The 21,726-nt window shown below is 41.6% G+C and overlaps 1 protein-coding gene across 1 annotated transcript in view; it reads right to left on the bottom strand.

Moving 5' to 3' along the window:
• The window catches only part of LOC133837713 (uncharacterized), an 82,504-nt gene that overhangs the window by 43,005 nt on the left and 17,773 nt on the right, over nucleotides 1–21,726 (bottom strand). Inside the window, 1 exon segment of the mRNA XM_062268572.1 lies at nucleotides 20,700–21,556. Coding sequence (XP_062124556.1) covers nucleotides 20,700–20,952 — 253 coding nt within the window. The 5' untranslated portion in view covers nucleotides 20,953–21,556.

Below are 21,726 nucleotides of genomic sequence, written 5' to 3'. Positions count from 1 at the left end.
GCCATTGCTCCGCACCGTTTTTCCCTCTCCGCTCGCTCTCTCCCGTTGACAGCATGAAAATTTTTGCAAATGCAGCAAATGAATTTTTTTTTGTGCCAACCCGCTCTGTTTTCCAATCTTGCCTAGGCCCTCACTTTCATGCTGTTGCTATTAAAGTTGTTGTTGCTGTTGCTGTTGTCGTTGTTCCTGTTGTTGCCTTGGCGCCCTTTTCAGTGCATTTAGTGGCATCATGAGATGCTATTGCAATTTCCTTGCTTGTCGCACATACTAATTCGCACAGAGGCAGCCAACCGCATTCCGCAGCTCCCTTTGCTACTCTTCTCTTATTTCTGCCGTGCTCTCTAGTGTGTGTATGTGTATCTGTATCTCTCTCTCTCTCTGTCTCTGTCTCTGTCTCTATATTTTGCTTGTATGGTTGTTTGTGGATAGCTGCGACAACAAAACATGGCAGCAGCCAGCGTTAAAGCAAAGTGGGCGAACTCAAATGCTTTGCATAAACGGAAAGTAATAATTTAACGCAAAATTTCCTTTTGCTGTTTGCCTTGATGCTGTTGCTGATGCTGGCGATGCTCTTGTGGTTTGCTGAGCTGCGTCCTGCTCCTGTTTCTTACGCTTCAATTGGCCCATGTGCGTCTGCCTTTGCCTTTGCGTGTGTGTCTGTGTGTGTGTGTTTCTGAGCGTGTAACTGCCGCCGTTGCCATTCCGCAAATTGAACTTTTAACTGTAGCATGAGCTTCCCGAAGCATCCGGTGGCAGCTGCGTGCGGTGGTAAAACTGCCTTCCAAGCTTGCTAAGCGCTGCGTGCGACAAAAAAGGAAATGACAACATGACCTTCGGGCTGCTTCGAGTGCTTTAAATTTGTTTAGCATCTTCCGCTTATGACTTGGCAATCGCCTCTAGATGAATATCCAGAAATAGTCATAGTCCAACTTTTCCACTTATTACTCTTGACTGCTCACAATCGATAATGCCAAGGGCTAAAACACTGTTCTCTTCTCTGCTGTTTTTGTAGCTTTTGTTGTTGGCTGTTGTTAGCAGTATTGGAAATACTCGAATGTATGTACATACATCGTACATACATATGTAAATCGCCTCAAAATGCAATAACACGTGCTCACATTCTTGGGCGTGTGTCTCGTTTGTACTCTGTCCTCTGTCCCATGTTTTTCTTTGCTTCGTTTCGTGGCAAACAATTCTTTTTTTTTCCTTTTTGGCTCCTAACTCGCTCTCTTTTACCCTTTCGTGCTTTTTTCACATGCATGTTTACACTTCAGACAAATGTGATTCTACAGATATGGGCGGAGTTATAAAGGATTTTTAGGTAGCAGCCAAAGAAAAATTTGGAATATTTTACTTTTAAATATAACGAACAAAATGTTTTTTCTGCCAGGTAAAAACATCATATTTTTTGCGCCTGTCCAGATTGTGTATATTTGAATATATAAATATATCTTTTTGCGTGTTTAAACGTAACACCGAAGCAATATTCCCTTGTTACTGTTTCAATTCTACGTCACTGTCAAATGCAAATTTCGTTTTCAAGAAGAGATAGAAAAAAGTTGGCAACACAAGGAACTCCCAAGAAGATTTCAACATGTCCAAACATTCTAAACATGCAAATTTTCCAGTCTGCCGCTGCTTTCTCTCTGTTTTTTTGTTTTTTTTTTGCTGTTGATGTTGCGCTTCTCTTGTTGTTGTTGTTCCTCGTTGCGTTTGCTCTTATTTTCATTTTCTTTATTTTGCGAGTAGGAGCACAAAATAAGTAGCAGTGAGTGGACGCAAAAAAGAGAAAGGAAGCAGGAAAAAATAGCAAACCCGGCAACCGGAAAAACGGAAGCAACGTGCGTGCATGCGTGACACAATTGAAGCGCCTAACGTCGGAGCCGGAGCCGGAGCTGGAGCCAGACCCGGACCCGAACCCGAACCCCAAGAAGCGGACCCAATATGCAGGATGAAGCGAAGCGACTACGCTTATCTCTCACTCTCTCTGTCTCGCTCGCCAAATCGGGCCCAGAGGAATCGTTAGCCTGCCATTTTGGGTACAGTGGTTCGGTGAGCAAACAATGCAAAACAACAGCCGCAGTTGAAGCAGCTGAAAAGGCAAACAATGAACTAGAGACAAAAACAAAACTGAGTAAAAAAAGCACCGAAAAACCCAAGCGAGAAGAAAGAAAAACGAAGAGAACAAGGAAAATATTCATCTAAACGCCGGCGACGACGACGTTGACGTCGACGTCGTCGTCGACGACTGCGTTGGCATGGAACGACGCACTGAAGTGATTTGGCGATTGATTTTGCTCTGTGTCTGATGATTTGCCTCCTCTGTCACGCTTCGCAAGCGAAAGGGGAAGAAGGAGAGGGAGAATGTGCCAAAGTAGGAGAACGAGTACCCGTGTACAAGAAGAACTAACGTAAAACAAAAAAAAAACCCCTAACGAAACGAAACGAAAAAAAGAGCATTGCCCGCAGCCGGCGACAAGTGCATAAAAACCCATAACAAAATGGCAGCTCAGGGCCATGGATTGGAGTGGGGGGCGGGTCACACAGTAAAATTGTTTGGAAAATTGATTTTTCTTACATTTAACTGAGCATTCGATTGCTTATTTTGCTTGCGTCGCTGAGAGCCAAACGAAGTGCAAAGAAAAAAAAAAACGAAAAACCAAAAGATGAACAAAAGAAGAGAAAAGAGCAGAAAGCAGCGCAGCAAGTGAAGTGGAAATATTAAATTATTTATGTAGTTGCATTGCGTTATGTTCTTCCGCTTCTCTGTTCTTTTATTGCTTGCTATTCTCGCTGTTTGCTAATTTCTTTGATTGTTTTTCCAGTTTGGGACCCTTGGCAGCGTTTCGCATCGTCTCTGCGCGCGATACCCTCTAATCAAAAACCGATTGAGAAGGGTATGCTGAAGCTCGGCTTTCAAATGAATTCATTTTTCAATTGTTAAATATTATGATTATTATAAATTGTAAGTTTGTCGCTGTCAATATTTTATTTGTTTTCATAGGGTATCTTATTGTTGTTCTCTTTTGGATGGAGCACTCCTATTTGTTTTTTGTTGTTTTTTTGTTTTGCTTGTTTGCTGCTTTTGTTTACCGAGGCGCTATTTACACACCGCTTGCAAAGACAAAGGCCAAGTCTCGAGGCACTTGAAAATTGACTCAAATATTTGGGCGTAGTTAAATTAAAGCGCGTACTTGCCCACATACAAACCTACCTACTTATACACACACACACATACATATACACATGGATGTGAGGAGTGGGCAGTTTCTTCTGCAGGTAACCTGCGGTTGTTTGGCCAACTTGATATCTGTCGTACTTTATGAAGTATTCATAACGAGCAACTCAATTAATTAACTAAAAGTAATATGGCCGGGTAGGTCGACAGATCTCAAGCTATTGTGGCAACACAGAAACAAACAAAATAACATAACGCTAATTATTTTACTTTACTCATTCCCCCTCATTCTTTGCTGGCAGTTTCAATTACATGTGGGTGGTCTCGCCTTTTGCCTGTTGCCACAGTAATATTACGCATACGCCCTGTTAAATACCACAGCCGATGTTCATGTTAATGTTGTAGTCTAATCTGTCTGCTGCAGCCTAATTGATAGAAAGTGTGGCTGCAAAACAATTCATTTTCAATTAAAATCGTTTTTACAGATGCTGTTTAAAATATTACACGATAATAATATCAATAGATCAACTCTCAAACTTTTGAGTTCGTGTCGTTTAAATTTGACGATCATTATTTTTGTTGGAAATTTCCAATTTGCCGCTTCTGCTTGCTGCTTGTTATTAACCTTTTTGCCTAGGTTCAGTTTACGTCGTTGGCATAGACACCTTTTGGTCATTTTCTTTTGAGGTTTTATTGACGTTGTTTGTTGATAAATTTTTAACGGTCCACAAAAGCAAATCACGCAACTTATTAAAGTCTCAAGCCTGGCTCATGCTGTGCGGCAATTTTTTAACAAGCTCGTTGTTGCTGTAATTGCTGCTTTGGTTGTCGTCGTCGTCGTTGCTGTTGTTGTTGGTGTTGTCATTGCTTTGTTTTTAGCAACATTATTAATTTTAATAGAAAACTTTGCCGCTCCCTTCACTTGGTTGCTCTATACAGGGTCCAAAATTAATGAGGGTTGTCCACTTGGCGCTTGTTGAATTTGTAATTTGTCGTTGCCTCGTTTTATCCTCGTTCTCGTCCTCTTCCTCGTCACCATCCTCGCTCCGTTCCCATAGGAATAAGCGAGCTTGCCACAGTTTTGTAGCTGTTGCAAATGTTGCCACGAGAGATAAGCGTCAACCCAGTGCAGCAACAAAGTGTAAGCGTCGCAATTATTTGGTGATTTCTCAATGTTGCTCCCCCGCCGTCTGCTGGGCATGGCTTTAGCTTTGGCTAAGACAAAGGCTTGGCCATATCGCGGCACTAAACTTAATTTAATAGGCACTTGGCAGCAGTCGCTGGCTCATTTTTAAAGCGTCAAGCACTCTAGTCAAGTGGTTGCCAGTGGCATTCAGAGCTCTCTCGCAGTGTGAGTTGCCGTCGTATGGCCATAAATAAGCCTGATAACTAATGTAAACAGCGACGGTCGCGTAGCGCGTCTGCATTTGCATTTGGGCGCGAGAAATTGCCGCAATAAATTGCGCCGTAAAAATATATCGACATGTGCTTTGCAAATGCCAATGCGAGAGTGAAGGTCGATTGGTGTTGCCCCATTGCTACTTGCTACTTGCCACATGCCACATGCCACTTGCTGTTGCTGCTACTGCTTGTGCTGGCAGTCGCTTTGGTTTGGCTTTGGTTTGGTTTGGCTTTGCTTGGCTTGGTAATGGAACTGCGGACAGGTCGAGGTAAAACGTGGGCGCGGCATCAAAGTGACACGAAAGCGCATTAAAACGAAGTGCATACAATTACAAAGATTGGATGAAATCTGCCACTGCCAGGCCAAGTGAAATAAATGTGAAAACTTCAAAAAGCGCTCAAGGTAATGCCCAAGCCAAAAAGCTACAAATGCGGCCAATATAAATTTTCAATAGCTTGTGCTCAGTCGTCTCTCCTCCTCTCCTCGACCTGCTGCTGTGTTAACGCTTACCGAACTGTACGGTTTTTGAGGTTTTCAGAGCGCTGTGTTTGATTTTATTACACTGACAAATGGCGTGGCGCATTTAAGCCAACCCCTTTTGTTGCCATCCACACCGCAGTGCCGCAGGCGGAGGCAATGCCAGGCACCGAGGCTGAATCCGAAGCCGAAGCTGAAGCTGAAGCTGAAGCCAATGCCATTGCCATTGCCAAAGGCAAAAGTAAAAATTTGAATTTCAGCTTACCGAAGAGCCAAACATATGCGGCATTGGTGCCTCTGCTTGCAGCTTATGTAGCATACTTTTTGGCTTAACGTGTAAGGCGCATAAATCGTGGCAGCGTCGTCTGCTTTACCCAGCACGCCACACGCAGTTTCCATCCTCCTCTACTGTGCTGTGCTGTGCTGTGCTGTGCTGTGCTGTGACAACATGACAGTCCGCCATCCAAACAACCCACATACGCCATGCTATACATCCATTTATTAGCTTTGTTAAAATTGAATAAAGCGCAGCTCGCGCGCACCTAGACACAATTGATTTTTTGCTCCAACTTCGCGGCTTTCAAGGTTGCCGCCCACGCACATTTTAAAGCGTTGGTGTTTGGATTTGGAGATTGGGGAGAGAGCTGTTTAATTTTTGCGCAATACACAAAGACAAAGAAGGAAGGAAATGACAACGCCCGCGTTGCCTGCCATCGTTGGCATGCATCAAATTTTAAACAGCAATCTACTTTGGCCATGTACTTAAATACAAACCACGCGCTTGAGATTACGCTTTATGTTACGTGATAACGCATAACGCGTAACCTTTTCACAGATAATCTCCTTAAGCAGCACACCACCAGCGACGAACTCAAAAATTGCCTTCAACATTTTTGCCTATTTAGCAGTTCAGGTGAAAGGGTATACCACCTCGATCTCATGACATTATTCTTGTACTTTGCATTCCACCTTGAGTGTCTCACTTATTTAATTGTACTTTAAGAAAATTTAACAAATTTTGCTTTTTAAATTATGTAACTTTTGATTTTTGTGCGTTTTTTTTGTAATGTTTATTTTTATTTTGACATCGAGGGTATGTCGGAAAGGTATCTTTTATAAGCCGCCGGTTCGGTGTGTTGACATCTAAACACTCGGCGCTTAAGTATGCCACGCAACATTTGGCCATGGTGACAGGTGCCTTTAGTCGGTTGCCCCCGCCGAGAACACGGCGCACAAAGCTCGCGTGTCATCAAAAATGTCACTCAAAAATTTATGAAAAGAAAAACGCATAGTTGAGAGAACAGCAGAAAGCAGAAAGGATATGTACTTCATACAGTTCGTTTTGTGGGGGCGTAGAGGCAGAAACGAGAAACCAGACGCCATCACCATCGCCATCGCCATCACCAAGGCACTTCATGATGCCACTTAGGGCGTATGCATATTGATAAGAGAAGCAAGGAAGCTAGGTTGCCTGTTGGTTGAGGGATTTCCACTTGGGATGGATGTGCGAGGGTTCAACTGCTATCAGTTACAGCTGCAGGAAGTTCGCTTAAATGTGTCGCGTTAAGCCTTTACAAGGACACGCATTATTATTATGAATTATTATTGTTTGGCTCCAAAATGCAAGCAGCAGCACACGGAGAATAACAATCACGTACACAGCTTGTATCGATTGTCGAGAGCTGGAAAGACGCAACGCGTGTGACAAGGGGAAGCTGGGAAGTTGTGAGTTTCAGGCACAAATCAATTTTTGATGTGCGCTCAATAAGCCGCCACTTCCTGATTATCTGGGCCACCGCCTTCATTGTTCGGCCATCACTTCTGTGCCCGTAATATTTTAAATATATATTTTTCGCAAAAATGAGTGCGATTTTTTCGAAAAAAAATCGAGATTGTTAAGCATTTTAAGCACGTGCTGAACACGTCGCACGTGAATTTATCTCGCCGGCAGCAGGTTGAATGAATTTTCCATGCCATGCAAATTTATTGCTGCCTACAAACACTTTCGGTTCACTTTTTGGCGTTATCAAATTATGGCCCAGTACAGTGGCCAGACATTAAAAACTTTTCTGCCTAATTGCCAAGCATGCTGCCTCATTCACTCATTCGCTCACTGTCTCTCACATTGGCATGAAACGACTTCTATCTGCAACAACACATATGCCACACACATTTCAAATGGCTTTGCTGCTTTTCATTTCTTGTTTGGCCGCTGATAAGAAACTTTTCAAGTACGTTGAAATGTCTTGTTGGCCGTGGAGTGGGGGGCTGGGCGTCTCTATCAGGGCTGAGCTTGTAACTTATACTTGGGATTATCGCATATTTTTCATAACTGCGACGTGACTCCATTATTGGGCTGCTCCAAACTCCTGCACCTAGGGCACTTGTGAAACCTCATTTTGTGTCGTCACTGTAACAAACGCCGTAAACGGACGGACCCGGGGGGCCCATATTTGCATTTAGAGTTACGGACAAATGCTCTGTGTGTGTGTGTGTGTTTATCTGTAAGCTTCCCTGCATTCAAATGTGTATGTGTGTGTGTTGTGCACACATGTGCAGGAACTTCAAGCGTGTCTTATCCATTGATTGCACTAAGCTCTGTATATATAAAGCATAAAGGTACTTTTTTATAATTTAAAGGACAACTTTTTGAGGCTTAAGATAAACTTTTCATATTTCCAATCAACTTATAATGCAAATATACTGATTTTGATACCTTTTGAAGACTGCACTTATTCCGTAAATATAGTAATCAGCTAAAAGATTTCGCTGTGCAAGAAATGTCCTGGCATCATTTGTATATTTAGATAGCCAATGGATATTTAATTATCTAATAAATTGCAAATGCACTTGTAAATTAACATTTCTGTACATATTAAGAGTTATGCATAAGAAGGAGCACATTTCGAATTAAAATTGTCATCCATCGTGTGCTGAAAAATTACTAAATAAATAATAACAAACAAGAAGAACAGCATGGAAATTGTAATTGCAATGCAACTGCCAAATGGGCACAGCAAACACACAACGACAACGCTACGGGAATATGTCCACCGCAATAATAATGCAAACAGTTTAAGGACAGACGCAAAGGTGTGCGTGCGTGTTTGCTTGTGTGCATGTGTGTGTATGCTGGCGGAAGCTGAAATTATATGCCTATACATTGCACACACACACACACAGAGACATGCATGTTGAATAAGCTTGTGTGCTCGTGTGTGCGTGTTGACATATTGTACTTTGGCTGGCAAGTGCGGGCGTCAAACTGGACCCGGGCCAGAGAACGTTTTCATGTTTATATGTTTGCCAAGTTAGTGTTAACTTTAGTTATTCAGCCAGATATCCGTCGCCGGCACTTCAGACGGACGGGCGGCCACCCAACGGGAGCTGACGTTGTTTTGGCGCTGCACGTTCTCATTATTATAACGTGCTTGCCAGTGAATGACAACTGTACCTTGTCAACAATGGCAACAATACTTACTGAACTGTCTGGCGAGAGGACAGAGAGGAGAGTTGAGAGCTGCAGAGAAGAGCCGAGAAGAGCCGAGCACATCACATCACACAGCAATGAATGGCAGACACTTGGCCCCGCAGCCACCATTGGCTCTTACACATGACCTCATTAGCCATTGAAACGTGACTTGCCATTTGACTTGTTTCGCGACTTGCCTCCTGTTTGCCTCTTCTATCATGGGATATTCTCTATATATATGTATATATGCCATATGCAAGTACTGTATGTGTGTGAGTGTGTGTGGATTTTGTGTATTCTGGCTTAAACTATAATTAAATTTGCTGTAGTGCAATTGCCAAACTGGCACAACCGCAGTTCCGCGCATATTTTAGTAAAAACGTCATTGGCCGTCGCTCTGCGCCGCTTGCTCTGCTCTGATCCGTTTGGGGCTAAACAATTTTCGGAAATTTCCGTTGGGTGTCCTCAACGTTTTTGGTTGTTGCCACTGGGATTAGTCCCCATCCTCCCTGCATTGCCGAACATTGCCGTAGTTAGCACAGCACGCGGCAGAGCAATTTGCATTGCAAACAAAGTGAAAACAATCAATTTTATTGCTGTTGCATTTAGTTAATTAACACCAATGCGCCAATGTTCGGTTCGGGCTGGAATTAGGTTTGGTTTTTGGTGCTGTATTTTCAGCTACGGATTCTTAAATTTCTTGTGGTTTAAAGCAACGAGAATATGTGCTCTTCAAGCTGCGTTCGAGCTTGTTACGGCAGCAAATGCTTCGTAAATTAGCTTGAATTAATTAAGAAGCATTAATCAAGCGTTGCGAATGAAGGAAATTTACACTGAATAGCAGTAGCAGCAAAAATAGCAGCAGCACCAGCACCAGTAAAAGATCAACAAAAGCATTCAGCACAGCAGTGTCCAATGGAATTGCAGAAGCTTTTTGCTGGCCAAGCCATCATCATGGCCATTCAGTTCATTTTGTTCATTCACTAGCTGCTGCCGCTGCTGTTGGAGGCTGCCAAAAAATCTGAACTTCAATGCTTGCCACAACTAATTATGCCACTAATTGAATTTTCGCATTAACCGCTCGCCAAGGGGCATGAGGCCTTTGGCTTGGCAATGGGACGAGTTTTGCCTGCCTGCCCGCCTGCCTGACTGTTTGCCTCCCTCTTTATTTTCCCCCTAGCCTGAGTGCCATGCGTGCGGAATGGAGTTAATTCAGTTGCCACATTTGCGCTAGGCTTATTGATTTTTTATACCCTACAACACATAAAAGTGAGTGAAGAGGATGTTCTACAAAGTGTCGCCCACTCTATAACAAATTTATAAATCAATATAAAAAAAGTATAATAAGATAATATGCTTAATAGTATTAAAGCAAATGCTCTCATGAAAAATTAAATACTATTTTTAACTTTTGTTAATCAAAACTAATTATTTACAATTTCTAGGGTATTTGTTTGGCACTCCCCGCCGCTTCTCTTGTTTCTCCTTCAATTCAAGCAACACAGAAATTTCATCAGATGTGGCATTTAAGCAGCCCAAATCGAAAATAATCTCAACACAATCAATTGACAAGCATCCATACAAGTGCATATATTAATTAGATACACATATAGAAATCAGACTTGTCTATGCGCATAAATTTCAGTTTCCAGTTTGCATTTTGCTAGTATTATTTACACTTGACTCCTTGTTCGGCCAAAATGCAAATGTTTGAATTTATGTAGCGGTTTTAAATATTTAATTAAATATTATTGAACTGATGAGGCTACAGTCTGTTGTTGTTGTTGTTGTTGTTGTTGTTATTGTTGCTATTGTGTATTTGTATTTGTGGCTGTGGTTGTATCTGTGGCTCCAACTCTACAGCTGTAGTTGTGAGCTCAATGCTCTCAGGTTGGTTTGACTGCAGCTTCGTTTGCTGTTTCTGTTTCATTTTCAGTTGCTGCTTCCGTTTCCGTTTCTGTGCTTAATTGCCAATACTTGTGCCTGTGTGTGTGTGTCTGCTGCCAGCTTTCGAATAACCTGAGCATTTGACAATTTTTCATTTATGCTGCAGATAGCCTATAGGCACCTCCTTGTCTGCTTGCCTTCCTTCCGCTGTCTCTCCGATTAATACATCATCATTAAGAGAGCGAGAGAGAGTCATGCGTTGTTGTTACATTAATTGAAAACTGTGATTGAGATTTAAGCACACACAGACACTTGCAAATATGCAAACACACTAAAGAGCCATATACGAGCGCATGCATGAATGACTCCCTTAACCCCACTGTGGTCACTGTGTGTGCGTGTGTGTGTGTGTGTGTGTCAGCTGTAACTGCATTGGCATCCAGTCGACTCAACTCCATTTTCGTCGTCGCTGGCCAGCCATTCATTTCCGTATGACTTGAAAATTTTGCGGCTTTTCACTTTGCGGTTATCCTCAGCATAAACCGCAAATCTAAAACTAATGGCACTCGCAAATTTATGAATGCACTGCATGTCTGTCTGTCTGTATGTCTCAGTGTGTGTGTATGTGTGTGTGCACTAAATATGTATTAGTCTGAGTGGCACTATGCAGTCTTCTGATAATTATTTTGCCATTAGAATCCGATTAGTTGGAAAATTCTAAAGCGCATATACCAGATACTTTTACTCTGCGTGTGTGTTCATCTATCTCTATCTCTCCCTCTCTCTCTTTCTCTGTGTGTGTGTCAACTTTGAGATTCATATTTGTGACCATGCCACAGAACTTGCCCGGCCACACAGCCATTTGATTCATTTCCGCAACCATGTGCAATGCGCCATATGGGGCTTTTGGTTAAGAGCCTGTCCGCAACTTGTCCGCAAAATTTCGCTGTTGCAACTTTCTATGCTGTATGCTGCATGCAACATGCAGCTTGCTTTGGCTTTAAAATTTAACGCCACAGCATCAGAGATAATCACAAACATTACGAGCTGTCTGATGAAGTACAAACAACTAAATAAATAAGTAGCTATGCTCTCAAACAGTAAGCAAGCAAGCACTTTTCCTCAATTTGGAGAGAGACGAGGATCTATTCCTGCTCTCCGCATTTGCCAGCTTAAACATTTTCAGCATCAATACGCTCACAATTTCGCCATTCGGCATCAATAAACTATAAAAGCAAAATGCTTGCGGCGTTGTCTGTTGCTGTTTATATAGTAAGGATCTCAATGCTGCTGCTGCGGGCTGCTTGTATAGAAAAAACAAAATACAAAGGCAACAAAAAAGTCGAAACAGAAAGTAAACGACGGCAAGTACATAGACAGACCCCAGTCAATGCAAGTCAATGGCGCGAAGTGCCCTGCTCCCCTCTTTTGTTCTCCCCTCCTGCTCCCTCTCTATGCTGCTAGTGTTGTGTAAAATTTATGACTTGAGCGCATTTCACAAAACATTTGCGCCTTGGCATCGGCAACAGCAACAGCAGCAGCAGCAACAGCAACAAAAAACAGACAACCGTGGTAAAGTTTAGTACTTATTTACAGCGACTGCCGTAGCTGCGGTGGATTACTATGGTTTTATGAGAGGAAGGCTGCTGTGGAAGAGGAGAAGGAGGCGAAGAAGGTAGGAGTCGAGTTGGTGTTGGCGGTGTTGCTGTTGTTGCTGTTGGTTGGTGCTGCAGTCGGCAGTTTATGTGCTGTTAGCAGCATAACCTGAAGCATAAATAATGAGACCAAACTATAACTATATACAGCAAAATGTTATACATACAGATATATGTTATGTATATAGAAGAGTATGCTGTGCTTGCAGCATTTCGGTTTAAATTTGTTGAGACAGATTTTCGGGGTTTTGCAGACAGTCGGAGTTGGAGCTCGGCGCCCATTATCTTTAGCTCTAATTGCCTGTCTTACTGACCTCATGTTGGAGTGTTGTCGGCTCTACAAGTTATCCGTACAGTCTTAACGTGGTATATTTGTTTTGTAGCAAGCAAAAAACTTTGACCGAAATGTCTTGTCTTTAAATGCTAATTATAAGTTGTTTTTGTTGCGAACAGAGAAAACTTTATCTTCAGTAGATATGCATATGCCAAATAAACATATAGAACAACAAAAAAATAAAGAAAGAACACAAGCCAGTGTTTAATTCAAAAGCATATGAAAAGTTTATCCTTTTGGCATATAACGAAACAGAACAGAGCAGGGCAGAACAACTCGGAACAGAGCAGGACAGAAAGAAACAGAGAGAGAGAAAGAGAGAAACCATGATGTCTCTTAATAACTTTGTGTCAGCTTTTTGTTTGCCAGTTTTAGCTGTTTGTCGTTTTTGTGCAGCTTGTTAGCCAGCCCTTAGTTGGCCCTCTTGTGCGGGGGGAGAGGGCGTGGCAGAGCCTTTGGCAAACTGCTTTGACACTGTCGGCTTTACTCGAACTTGTGTGTGTATGTGTATGTGTATGTGTATGTGTGTGTGTGTGTGCGATGTCTTGTGTCTGTTGGATGGGCAATATTCAGCGCAAATTAACTTGTTTCAATTAATAATCCCCCCAGCAAATATGTCAACCATATGACCCCTTCCCAGTCCCAGCCCCAGCTAGAGAGATGAAGCGACGGCAGAGCTTGCTTCGGTCACTGCCGCCGCTGCTGAAAGTCAAAAACTATGCAAACTTTTGGTTGACTTTGACATTTATGGTTATTCGGGCTTGGGGTCAGACCAACAAACTTTTTTTGTTGCCCTATTTGATTTGGCGATCGGGGCCAGCAACCAACAGTCGCTGTCGCTGTCGCCAATCTCAATTCTCATGCCACATTTTCCTGTGCTGTGCTCTGCTGGCATCATAAAGTTTTTGGTCAATACTTTGGGTAAACATACGCTTAGTACGTTTAGTTTGGCTTCATTTGTCTAATGAGTTGAACCCGAGCACACACACAGGGCACTCTGAAAGTTCTGGGAGCCACGTGCATTTTACCAATTTTAGTTCCATTTTACATTTGTGCACACACAAAAATAAAGAAATATACAAAGCTGCAAAAAAATGAAAAAGAAAAAAATATTCTTTACAGACCTTTAGGGTTGAGCAAAATGGCCAAATGGGCAAATGGGATTGAAAAGCAGCATAAAAACAAACTAAGTTGGCAAGTTGTTGGACATTGTGACGTTGCCTTATGGCCGCGCTGGTGCCATCTTTTTTGGTTTAATCCAATTTATTTTCCTCACAAACTTTTGCCCCAGCAACTTAAAAGTTTTGCGCTTAAATAGCGTCAAGTCGAATCGAAATAAAAACACACTCACACACACACACTTGCAAAAAACAAAAGTAAAGAAAATACGAAAAACAAAGACAGCAACAACAACAAAAAAGTAAGTATGAAAATGACTTCACTCGGAGATGGAGCTGCTTAAGTCTATCCTATATCAGAGCGTGTGCTAAAAATTAAATAAATTGCGCATTTTGACACATTTTGCTGCGTTGACTTATTCGCCAAGTTGTCGAGGAGTCGCGGAGCAGCGGGCATCCTTGTTAACCATTTCCCCAGTGCATGTTGCTGCCGCCCTGAACCTTGACGACAACACGAAGCAGCTATAAAATAGTTTCTTTTTTTTTTCCTTGTGCTTGTGCTTTTGCTTTGTCGCTAACGCATGCCGCATAGCAATTTCTTGGCTGCTGCCCCTTTGCAACAAGCTTGTCTTATTTATTTGTTTAGAATTTTTCGCACGCCTTTGCTTGTGCGTTTGGTTTTGCGTTTGCGTTTCGCCAGTGAACATAAGGAATATGGAGAGAAGACGAGACGGGATGAGTTAAGTTGAGATGAGAGAACCCTTTTGGGTCTGTGTTTGGGTCAACTTTGTCTGAGCACAAAACGAAACGAAACCTAATAAAGTTGTCAAAAAATTGTTTAAGCATAATGATATGCTTTTGGCCAAAGTGTTGTAATCCTTTTGCGGCATAACCCGTTTAATATGTATTGAAATTCACAAAGGAGACCCACATTAAGTGGCCTTGGGTCCGCCTCTGTGTTCTATGATAAGTTTGATAAGTTGCAAGTTTAACAACGGTTGACGGCACAAATTGGCCCAACATAAGGCGGCATCATCAGAGCATCAGAGTGTCAGAGCATCAGAGCATTAGCCATCAGCAGCACCAAAAACTAACCACATTTGAAAAGAGTCAAATATGCAAAAGTCAAATGCGTTCTGACCTTCCAGAGTGCTCCACTGGCTGCTGCCGCTGTTGTTGTTGTTGTTCTTGTTTTTGTGCCATGAAATTGCTGTTGTCTGACTGTCTGACTGTATGAGCATGGTGGTCAGCAATCATGTTACAAATTTCCAACCAGCCAGTTGGCCACCAAGGCAAACAGAGTCAAAACCAAGAGTCGTCGCTCTCAATGGGCGCAGCTGCAACTACAATTTGTATACATGTGTAGAGAAGACCACTCTTCTGTTCTTGTGTCTGTCCTTGTGTTCGGTGCAGCTCTTCTTCCGCTCATGGATTCTGTTTGGGGACTCTTTTTATCGTACGTGCTCGAGAGTGGAGTCTCCTTTTTTTTTGTCGTTGTTTTTGCGTTGTCCGTTTGTGTTGGCAGCAATTGGAAAAATGTTGCATGAAGTGCACACCGTGGAGTCTCCGTTCCCCGGTCGCGTCTCGCTTGTCGTGCCACGACCGTTGGTGGCGATTAATCAAAAATTGTTTACTTTAAATGATGAATGTGCAACATGGTTTTGACTTTTGGACTTTTAACTGTGCGTCGCACGCTACTGTCCAACAACAGCACCAGCAACTGGAACAGTTAGTCATGGACTAAGCAGTGTTGCATTTTTGGCATAGCAGGAAATAGTAGGCCGTCATATTTACATGTGATATATAGAAAATGTCGCAGCAAAGCGTCTGACAAGCGAGCTAGTTCTGTCAACTGGCCACCGAAGCCAGCTGGCCAGCTGACTGCACTGGACTGGCTGGAGGGACTTCCTTTTCATTTTTCCATGTCATGTGTCAGCGTCTCGTTGGCCGCTTCCGGCTAGCAGCAGCGGCAATCACAGACAATGCACGCTGTTCGCTGTATGCAAATCCCCAGCATAAATGGATAACTCCATCAACGCAGTTCATGCCACTTCCACTGCCACTGTCACGGCCACTAAAAGTGCCGTTTGCTGCAACTACGACAGTTGCAGTCACAATTGTATTCGTGTTCGGCATTTGGAGGCAAGTAGCAGTTGAGAGTCCGCCGCGAAAAGACTGCCGCATTGCACAATGGGTTAAGTACTCTGTACTTGAGAAGTTATTTTTTTATACATTACACTTTTTAAATTGTCAAATGTGACAGTTGAACTTTAGCGTAAAGAGCTTTTAAAGTTAGTTTTGACAGCAGCAAGTTAACATTCCAAAGAATTCATTTACTTTATATTTTCTTTATTCAATATTTATCAATATTTGTCAAAAGTGTGATGGAAAATTGATAAGTGAATTTTAGATTTTAGGAATGTCTCTTCGATATTGAATTTAAAGGGTAAAAACGATAAGATAATGATATAGAATATTTGCAAAAAAAGTTAAGTTTAGCTATAAAGTATTTGTAAACTGTTTTAATATATCTTCACATTTGAAAAATTCGAGTTCACGTTAAAGACCTTTCTGCTTTATAGTGCCGAGACACAGCAATATTTATTAATATTTGTCAAAACTGTAAACGAAAAAATTGAGTGTAAAAACCAAAAGAAAATTATATAAAATATTAGCAATGAAGTTAAGTTGTATTCATTACAAATAATTCAATTTAAAATTTTCAAAAAATATTAATGTAAGGAAATGTTTTTACGATTTAAACATTATATTATATTAACATGGCTGTAACATTTCCTTATATTAATATTTGCTGGACAAATTCTAGTTCTCGTTAAAGGCCCTTCTACTCCATAGTGTCAAAGCACAACCATCGTGCTTGCTCTAGTTGAAGCTCTCTCTGCTGAATCCATCGCTTTTCTATGGAAGCCGTATCTGCTCTGACATATCCAGGCTTTGTGTGCGCACTGCAATTTGGCCAACAGCAGAAATTATGCAAAACGGAAAAAAATGCCATGCAAACTTGGCATAAATCAATAGAAAATTTATACGTTCCACAAAAACGAAATGTTTCAGCGTGTCGTCGTCTGTCGCGACCCCGACTCCGACTGCGAATGGAATGTAGCAAGCGAATTTCCTGAGATCATATTTTGCATGGCATTCAAAATGGTTTCTTTCCTTCTGCTTTCTTTTTTTTTATCTTTTGTGTGTTCCTTGTAATAAGAGTTCTGCTTGCTCAAGCTTAAAGTCTTCCTTCATTCCTTTGCCAAGAACTTTAACTAAACGGAGAAAATTCTTCAAGTGCATTTGGAAATCTAACAATTGCTAATTAATTTGTGAACTGCTTAAGTTGATGTCTTGAGATCAAAGTTATTTGTAAGAACAATGCAAAGACATGTGTTAAGAGACAAAACGCCATATCTCAAATTGCAGAGTTAATTATTATGTAACTGCATTAAGTTCCGACAAATGACAAATTGTGCTAGCATATGTAGTTCCCCCTCTTCTAACCCTGTCATTGCTGCTGCTGCTTGGCCATTAATAAACGCATACGAGTATACGACAAGTATGGTTTGTGTATGACTATGTCTTGGGGGAAATGCCAAGTATTTTTGACACAACATTAGAGCCACGCCCACAGACACCGCACACAAACACACACAGCCCACTCCCTTTATCCGAGAGGAGGCGCCAGCTAACAAATAAACAGCCCTTAAGTTAAATTTTTGGTGTAAGCTCCGAAAAATTACCAACACTTTGGCATAGGTCATTTATCATTAAAAATAACCACACGGCAACAATGTGCGTAATTATTGGCTTGACTTCTGGCGGGCAGTCAAACAGGCAAAGAAAGGCGAATGATTGAATGTGTTTCATCAAATATGTAATATGAATTATAATTTGTGCATACGCGTATTCGCGTCTGTGTGTGGCTGCCCCTCATTTTCTCGCCCTCCCCCACCAAACATCTCCCTCCTCTTCCTCTTCTGATATCAGAAGCAGAAATATCGCGTGTTTAAGGAAAATCCAACATTTTGTTGCGCCATAGAAGCGACAGTGGCAACAATCAACGACGACGACGATGAACGAGAGAACGACAACAAAATGAGCTATAGAGCGCGCGCCAGAAGTGCCGATTTGAGGTTTGACTTATAACAGCAATACACAGACACACACAAACACACTCCTACGCTCATTAGCACACACAGCTGGGTCGCAGTTCATATCTGAGAAGGCAGCACATATCTGCGAGAGTCGTATGAATTCTAAAGAGTGTGGCACACTCCTCGCCAGGAATTGGGGCATAACGCACTCAACGCGGCATAAATTAAAATTTTGTGTGTTGTGCTGTGTTTTGTTATGTTGTGTTGTGTTGTGTAAGTAGTTAGAGCGTTTCACAGGTTGTGCTTTGCATGGCAAAGTGAAACACGCACAGTGCGCGCAACAGAGTGAGAACGAGATAGCAGATAGTATCAAAGTGTGTGTAAAAATAGTCAAATTTTATTGGCCTACTCGAGTCACGTTATGATTATATAGTATGTCCATATATTCATATTTTCATATACTCGTATTCGTACTACTCGGTAATTCCCTACCTCAATGGAGAAAACAATATTCAACTGCAGAGAGCCAAGATCGCGCGGCATTCATTTGCTAATCAAAACAAATGAAAACAACATAAATTATGGCCATGAAGGAAGCTAAGCGGCTAAGGGTTAAAGCCACACATCTACTACATTTTGGGAATAGAGCTTTTTGCCATACACACATAAACACACATGTGTGTGCCACACACTGTTTTAATGGAATCGTTCAAATGTGGTTTTGCCTTCCCAAAAATATTCTCCCCACCATGTGGTGGCATGCGTAATTCGAATATATGGCGTTGAGTTTTTGCTCCTGCGGCGGTGCCAAAAAAAACACAGTTATAGGACCGAGAGAGGGGCCACGGGGAATGGCGGCTTGGGTGGGGCAGAACTATTTAGACGCAACGACTCTTTGCCATTTTCAAGCTCGGCTGTTTGATAATTAATGAAGTCATAGTCGGGGAGTCGAGTACGTCTAAAGTTAAATATTGTGCTATCACGCAATTGCTATGCGACACGGCTGGTGTCTAGGCTGGCGGAGCCACGCCTCCGTATTCGCAAGTTTTTATGTAATCGTAAAAATATTTTTATGATTTCATAATTTTACAGTTTCGGTTTTGGTTGTGGCGAGTCAGTTGTTGTTTATAGCTCTGCTCTGCTCTGCTCTTGCGAAAATTTGTGACTTTTATACCCTGCGCCCATAAAATGTGAGCAACGGACGGATATGTCAAAGTGTTACCCATGTAATAATAAAATAGACCGTTCCTTTCGTTGTTATCTTTTATCGAAAATTCCGCATCTAAATTCATTTACATTTGCATTTCATAGTCTCTCACTTCAATTGTTTATACAGATAGTACTTCGCAGTATTCAGCTGCTGGACACGGGTTTGATGCTATAATTTTTGTACTTCCGTCAAATTCTTAAATCTACGGGATGTCGCTTTGAAACACAAGAGAGAACGTAACTAATGCCTTCGCTTATCTTTTGCCTTGACTCACCACACACCACGTCGCCCCGCGCGGTATTCGTATCAAAATTTATGCAAAATCATATTTTTCAAACGAAAAACGTTGCCATGTTGTAAACAGCAAGCGAAAATGGAATCACAGCGGGCCGCCGCCTCCATTCCTCGTATTTTGCTTCTATTTAAACGAAGAGCCCACCGGGCCATCAACTCAACGGTTTGATGGTGGCACAGCACACGCTGTGTTCAGTTGTATATTTGTTCAAGGCTGGTCTACCTCACGGAACGACGAAGACAACAACAGCAACATCAACACCGACAACAACAACACCAACAACAGCAACAACAATAATGGCAACAGAAAAAGCGACAGAAAGGACAACGTGTGCACAGCTTGAAAAATGTTTGTTGTCAACATTTTCAGTTTGCATCGTTAGCTTAAAAGCGTGTGTTATATTCCGCACAATGGGGAAAAATCGATAGATGAGACAATGTCCGTGATTTTGGCACACAAAGAACTTTCATTTCAACAATAATTACAAGCAAAAAAAAAATCAACTCTGAATGAGCCACAAAAATGTTACATTGTTAAAGAGGTCAATGTTTTTTAGATATCAGATTATTATCTGGCCAATAATTTTGTTTACGCTGATTAAATTTGTAAAATAGAATAAGACAAAAAAGTATTATTTTGCCGTTTAGCAATAATTAACTATAAACAATTATATTATTATTATATATGAATTCATTTATATGATTTTTTAATTAACTCAGACTTCTTTGATACATTTTCTTTAAGGGATTGCAGACCTCATTTTAAAATCTGACTATTGTAGCCATCATATCGATTGATGGTGTCTTTTATTTTAAATTCCGGCTTTGTGGCATCATTTATCGATTTACAGCCACATTTTTGCCACACTTCAGTGCCTGGGTGCACACAAATTGAAATGTAAATAAATAAAAGTATCGCCTACAGAGTTCCCCGATCCCTCTTCCCCGCACACACTCTTTTGCATTGCCACTTGTGTTTCGAGTGCCCGCGTTCGCCCCACTTCCGGCGCACCCACAACAAAGTTATGGCAAACTCTTGCAATTAAACTGTCAGACTTATGAATTCATTAAATATTTAAATTGTAGCTTTTGAATAATTAAAATACCATTTATACACACACACACACATACTTATATAACCGTAGCTACAAATACTCGTGCTACCTCAAGCTATAAATCTGCGATTAATTAAAAGACTCTCTTGGAAGCATAGACGGTATTCAGGGCGTATACGTAATGGCAATATAACTTAATTACAAAAACATAACCAAAATCCAATTGAAAATCGCTTCTGTTGCTGTCTGTTTTTGGCTCAAACATTTCCCCTCTCTCTATCTCTCTTCTGTTTATATCCACAGCTTTCTCTTTCTCTCGTTCTTTATTTTCCACTGAACTATTTGGTATTGTCTGGCATTGGGAAAAGTTTTCTGAAATTTATGCAAATCAAAGCGCTTTAGGTGTGGCGACCCGTACTCAATGGCGAGAGCATGGCTTTTGTTGTTCGATGTGTGCGATGAATGTTTTGTTACACTAGCTACACTCTCATTTTGCATGGTGGCAGTTACTCACCTGGATCATCGTCGTCATCCCAATCGATTTGACCGGAAGTAATATTGATGTGCGCTGCGAGTAAGAGCAATGTGAATAGCGCCAAATAGCGCTGCCAGGCGAATGAAGTAGTCCCGGCACCGTAGGAGTAACGATAGGAAGTTGTTACGTGCATTGTGGAAGTGGAAGTCCTTGCAATGTCAGAAGTGCGCGAACTCCTTTCAGTTCTAGTTGCATCGCCAACTGGCGCAGCCTTCAATTTCAGCAAATCCATTGTGTTTAGCATTAGAATATATACTTCGTATATTTGTATTTGCTGTTTTAAGTTTTTCGTTTCACGATTCGCGTTATTTATCTTTGTAGTACTTGTTTCTTAAGCGCTTACAGCACACACAAAACACACGCACACTCAATTTCATGCACAAGAAGCCAATTCACACAATTATTCACTGGGCGGTTGGGCTCAAAGTTTTGGACGGACTGGAGCTGTTGCAGCCGCTGCCCTTTTTGGCCCCAAACATCTCGCTAACACTAATGAAGCAAAATGAACAAATATTTCTTGAAATTCGCTGTAATTCGCCGTCTTCTCTCTTCTATGCACTCCGTCTAGTTGGCCCAGTTTTCCGTCAGCTCCCTTTTTCGCAGCTGGTTTCAATGCTCGCGCGGCTTTTTTGCTCTACTCGGCACACAACAACTAATTAAGTTGTTTCATGTACAGTTTTTGCCTTGAGCATAACTTTTATGCAGTTGCTGCTGACGCTGCAGCATATTGAGGTGTGTACTGTGCGCAAATTGTTGCATTGTTCAGTTTCCATAGCATTTCATTTGGTTCTTTTTTTTCAGCCACGCTACGCGGTTGCACATAATCCTTCAACAAGCTGCAAAAAAAAAAGAAGAAAATAGTGAGTGAATGAGATACAGAATTAAGAGTTAATTACGAGTTGCTTTTGCGAGTGGATAGGAGACTTACGCTAATACCGTAAAGCAAATGCGGTAGCATATTATTAACCGCCTTAATAAATTACTTGATCTGTAGTAATTAGCTGTG

The sequence above is a fragment of the Drosophila sulfurigaster genome, chromosome 2R (genome assembly GCF_023558435.1).
Source record: "Drosophila sulfurigaster albostrigata strain 15112-1811.04 chromosome 2R, ASM2355843v2, whole genome shotgun sequence".
NCBI lineage: Eukaryota > Metazoa > Arthropoda > Insecta > Diptera > Drosophilidae > Drosophila > Drosophila sulfurigaster.
This window is presented reverse-complemented; position numbering and strand designations above follow the sequence as displayed.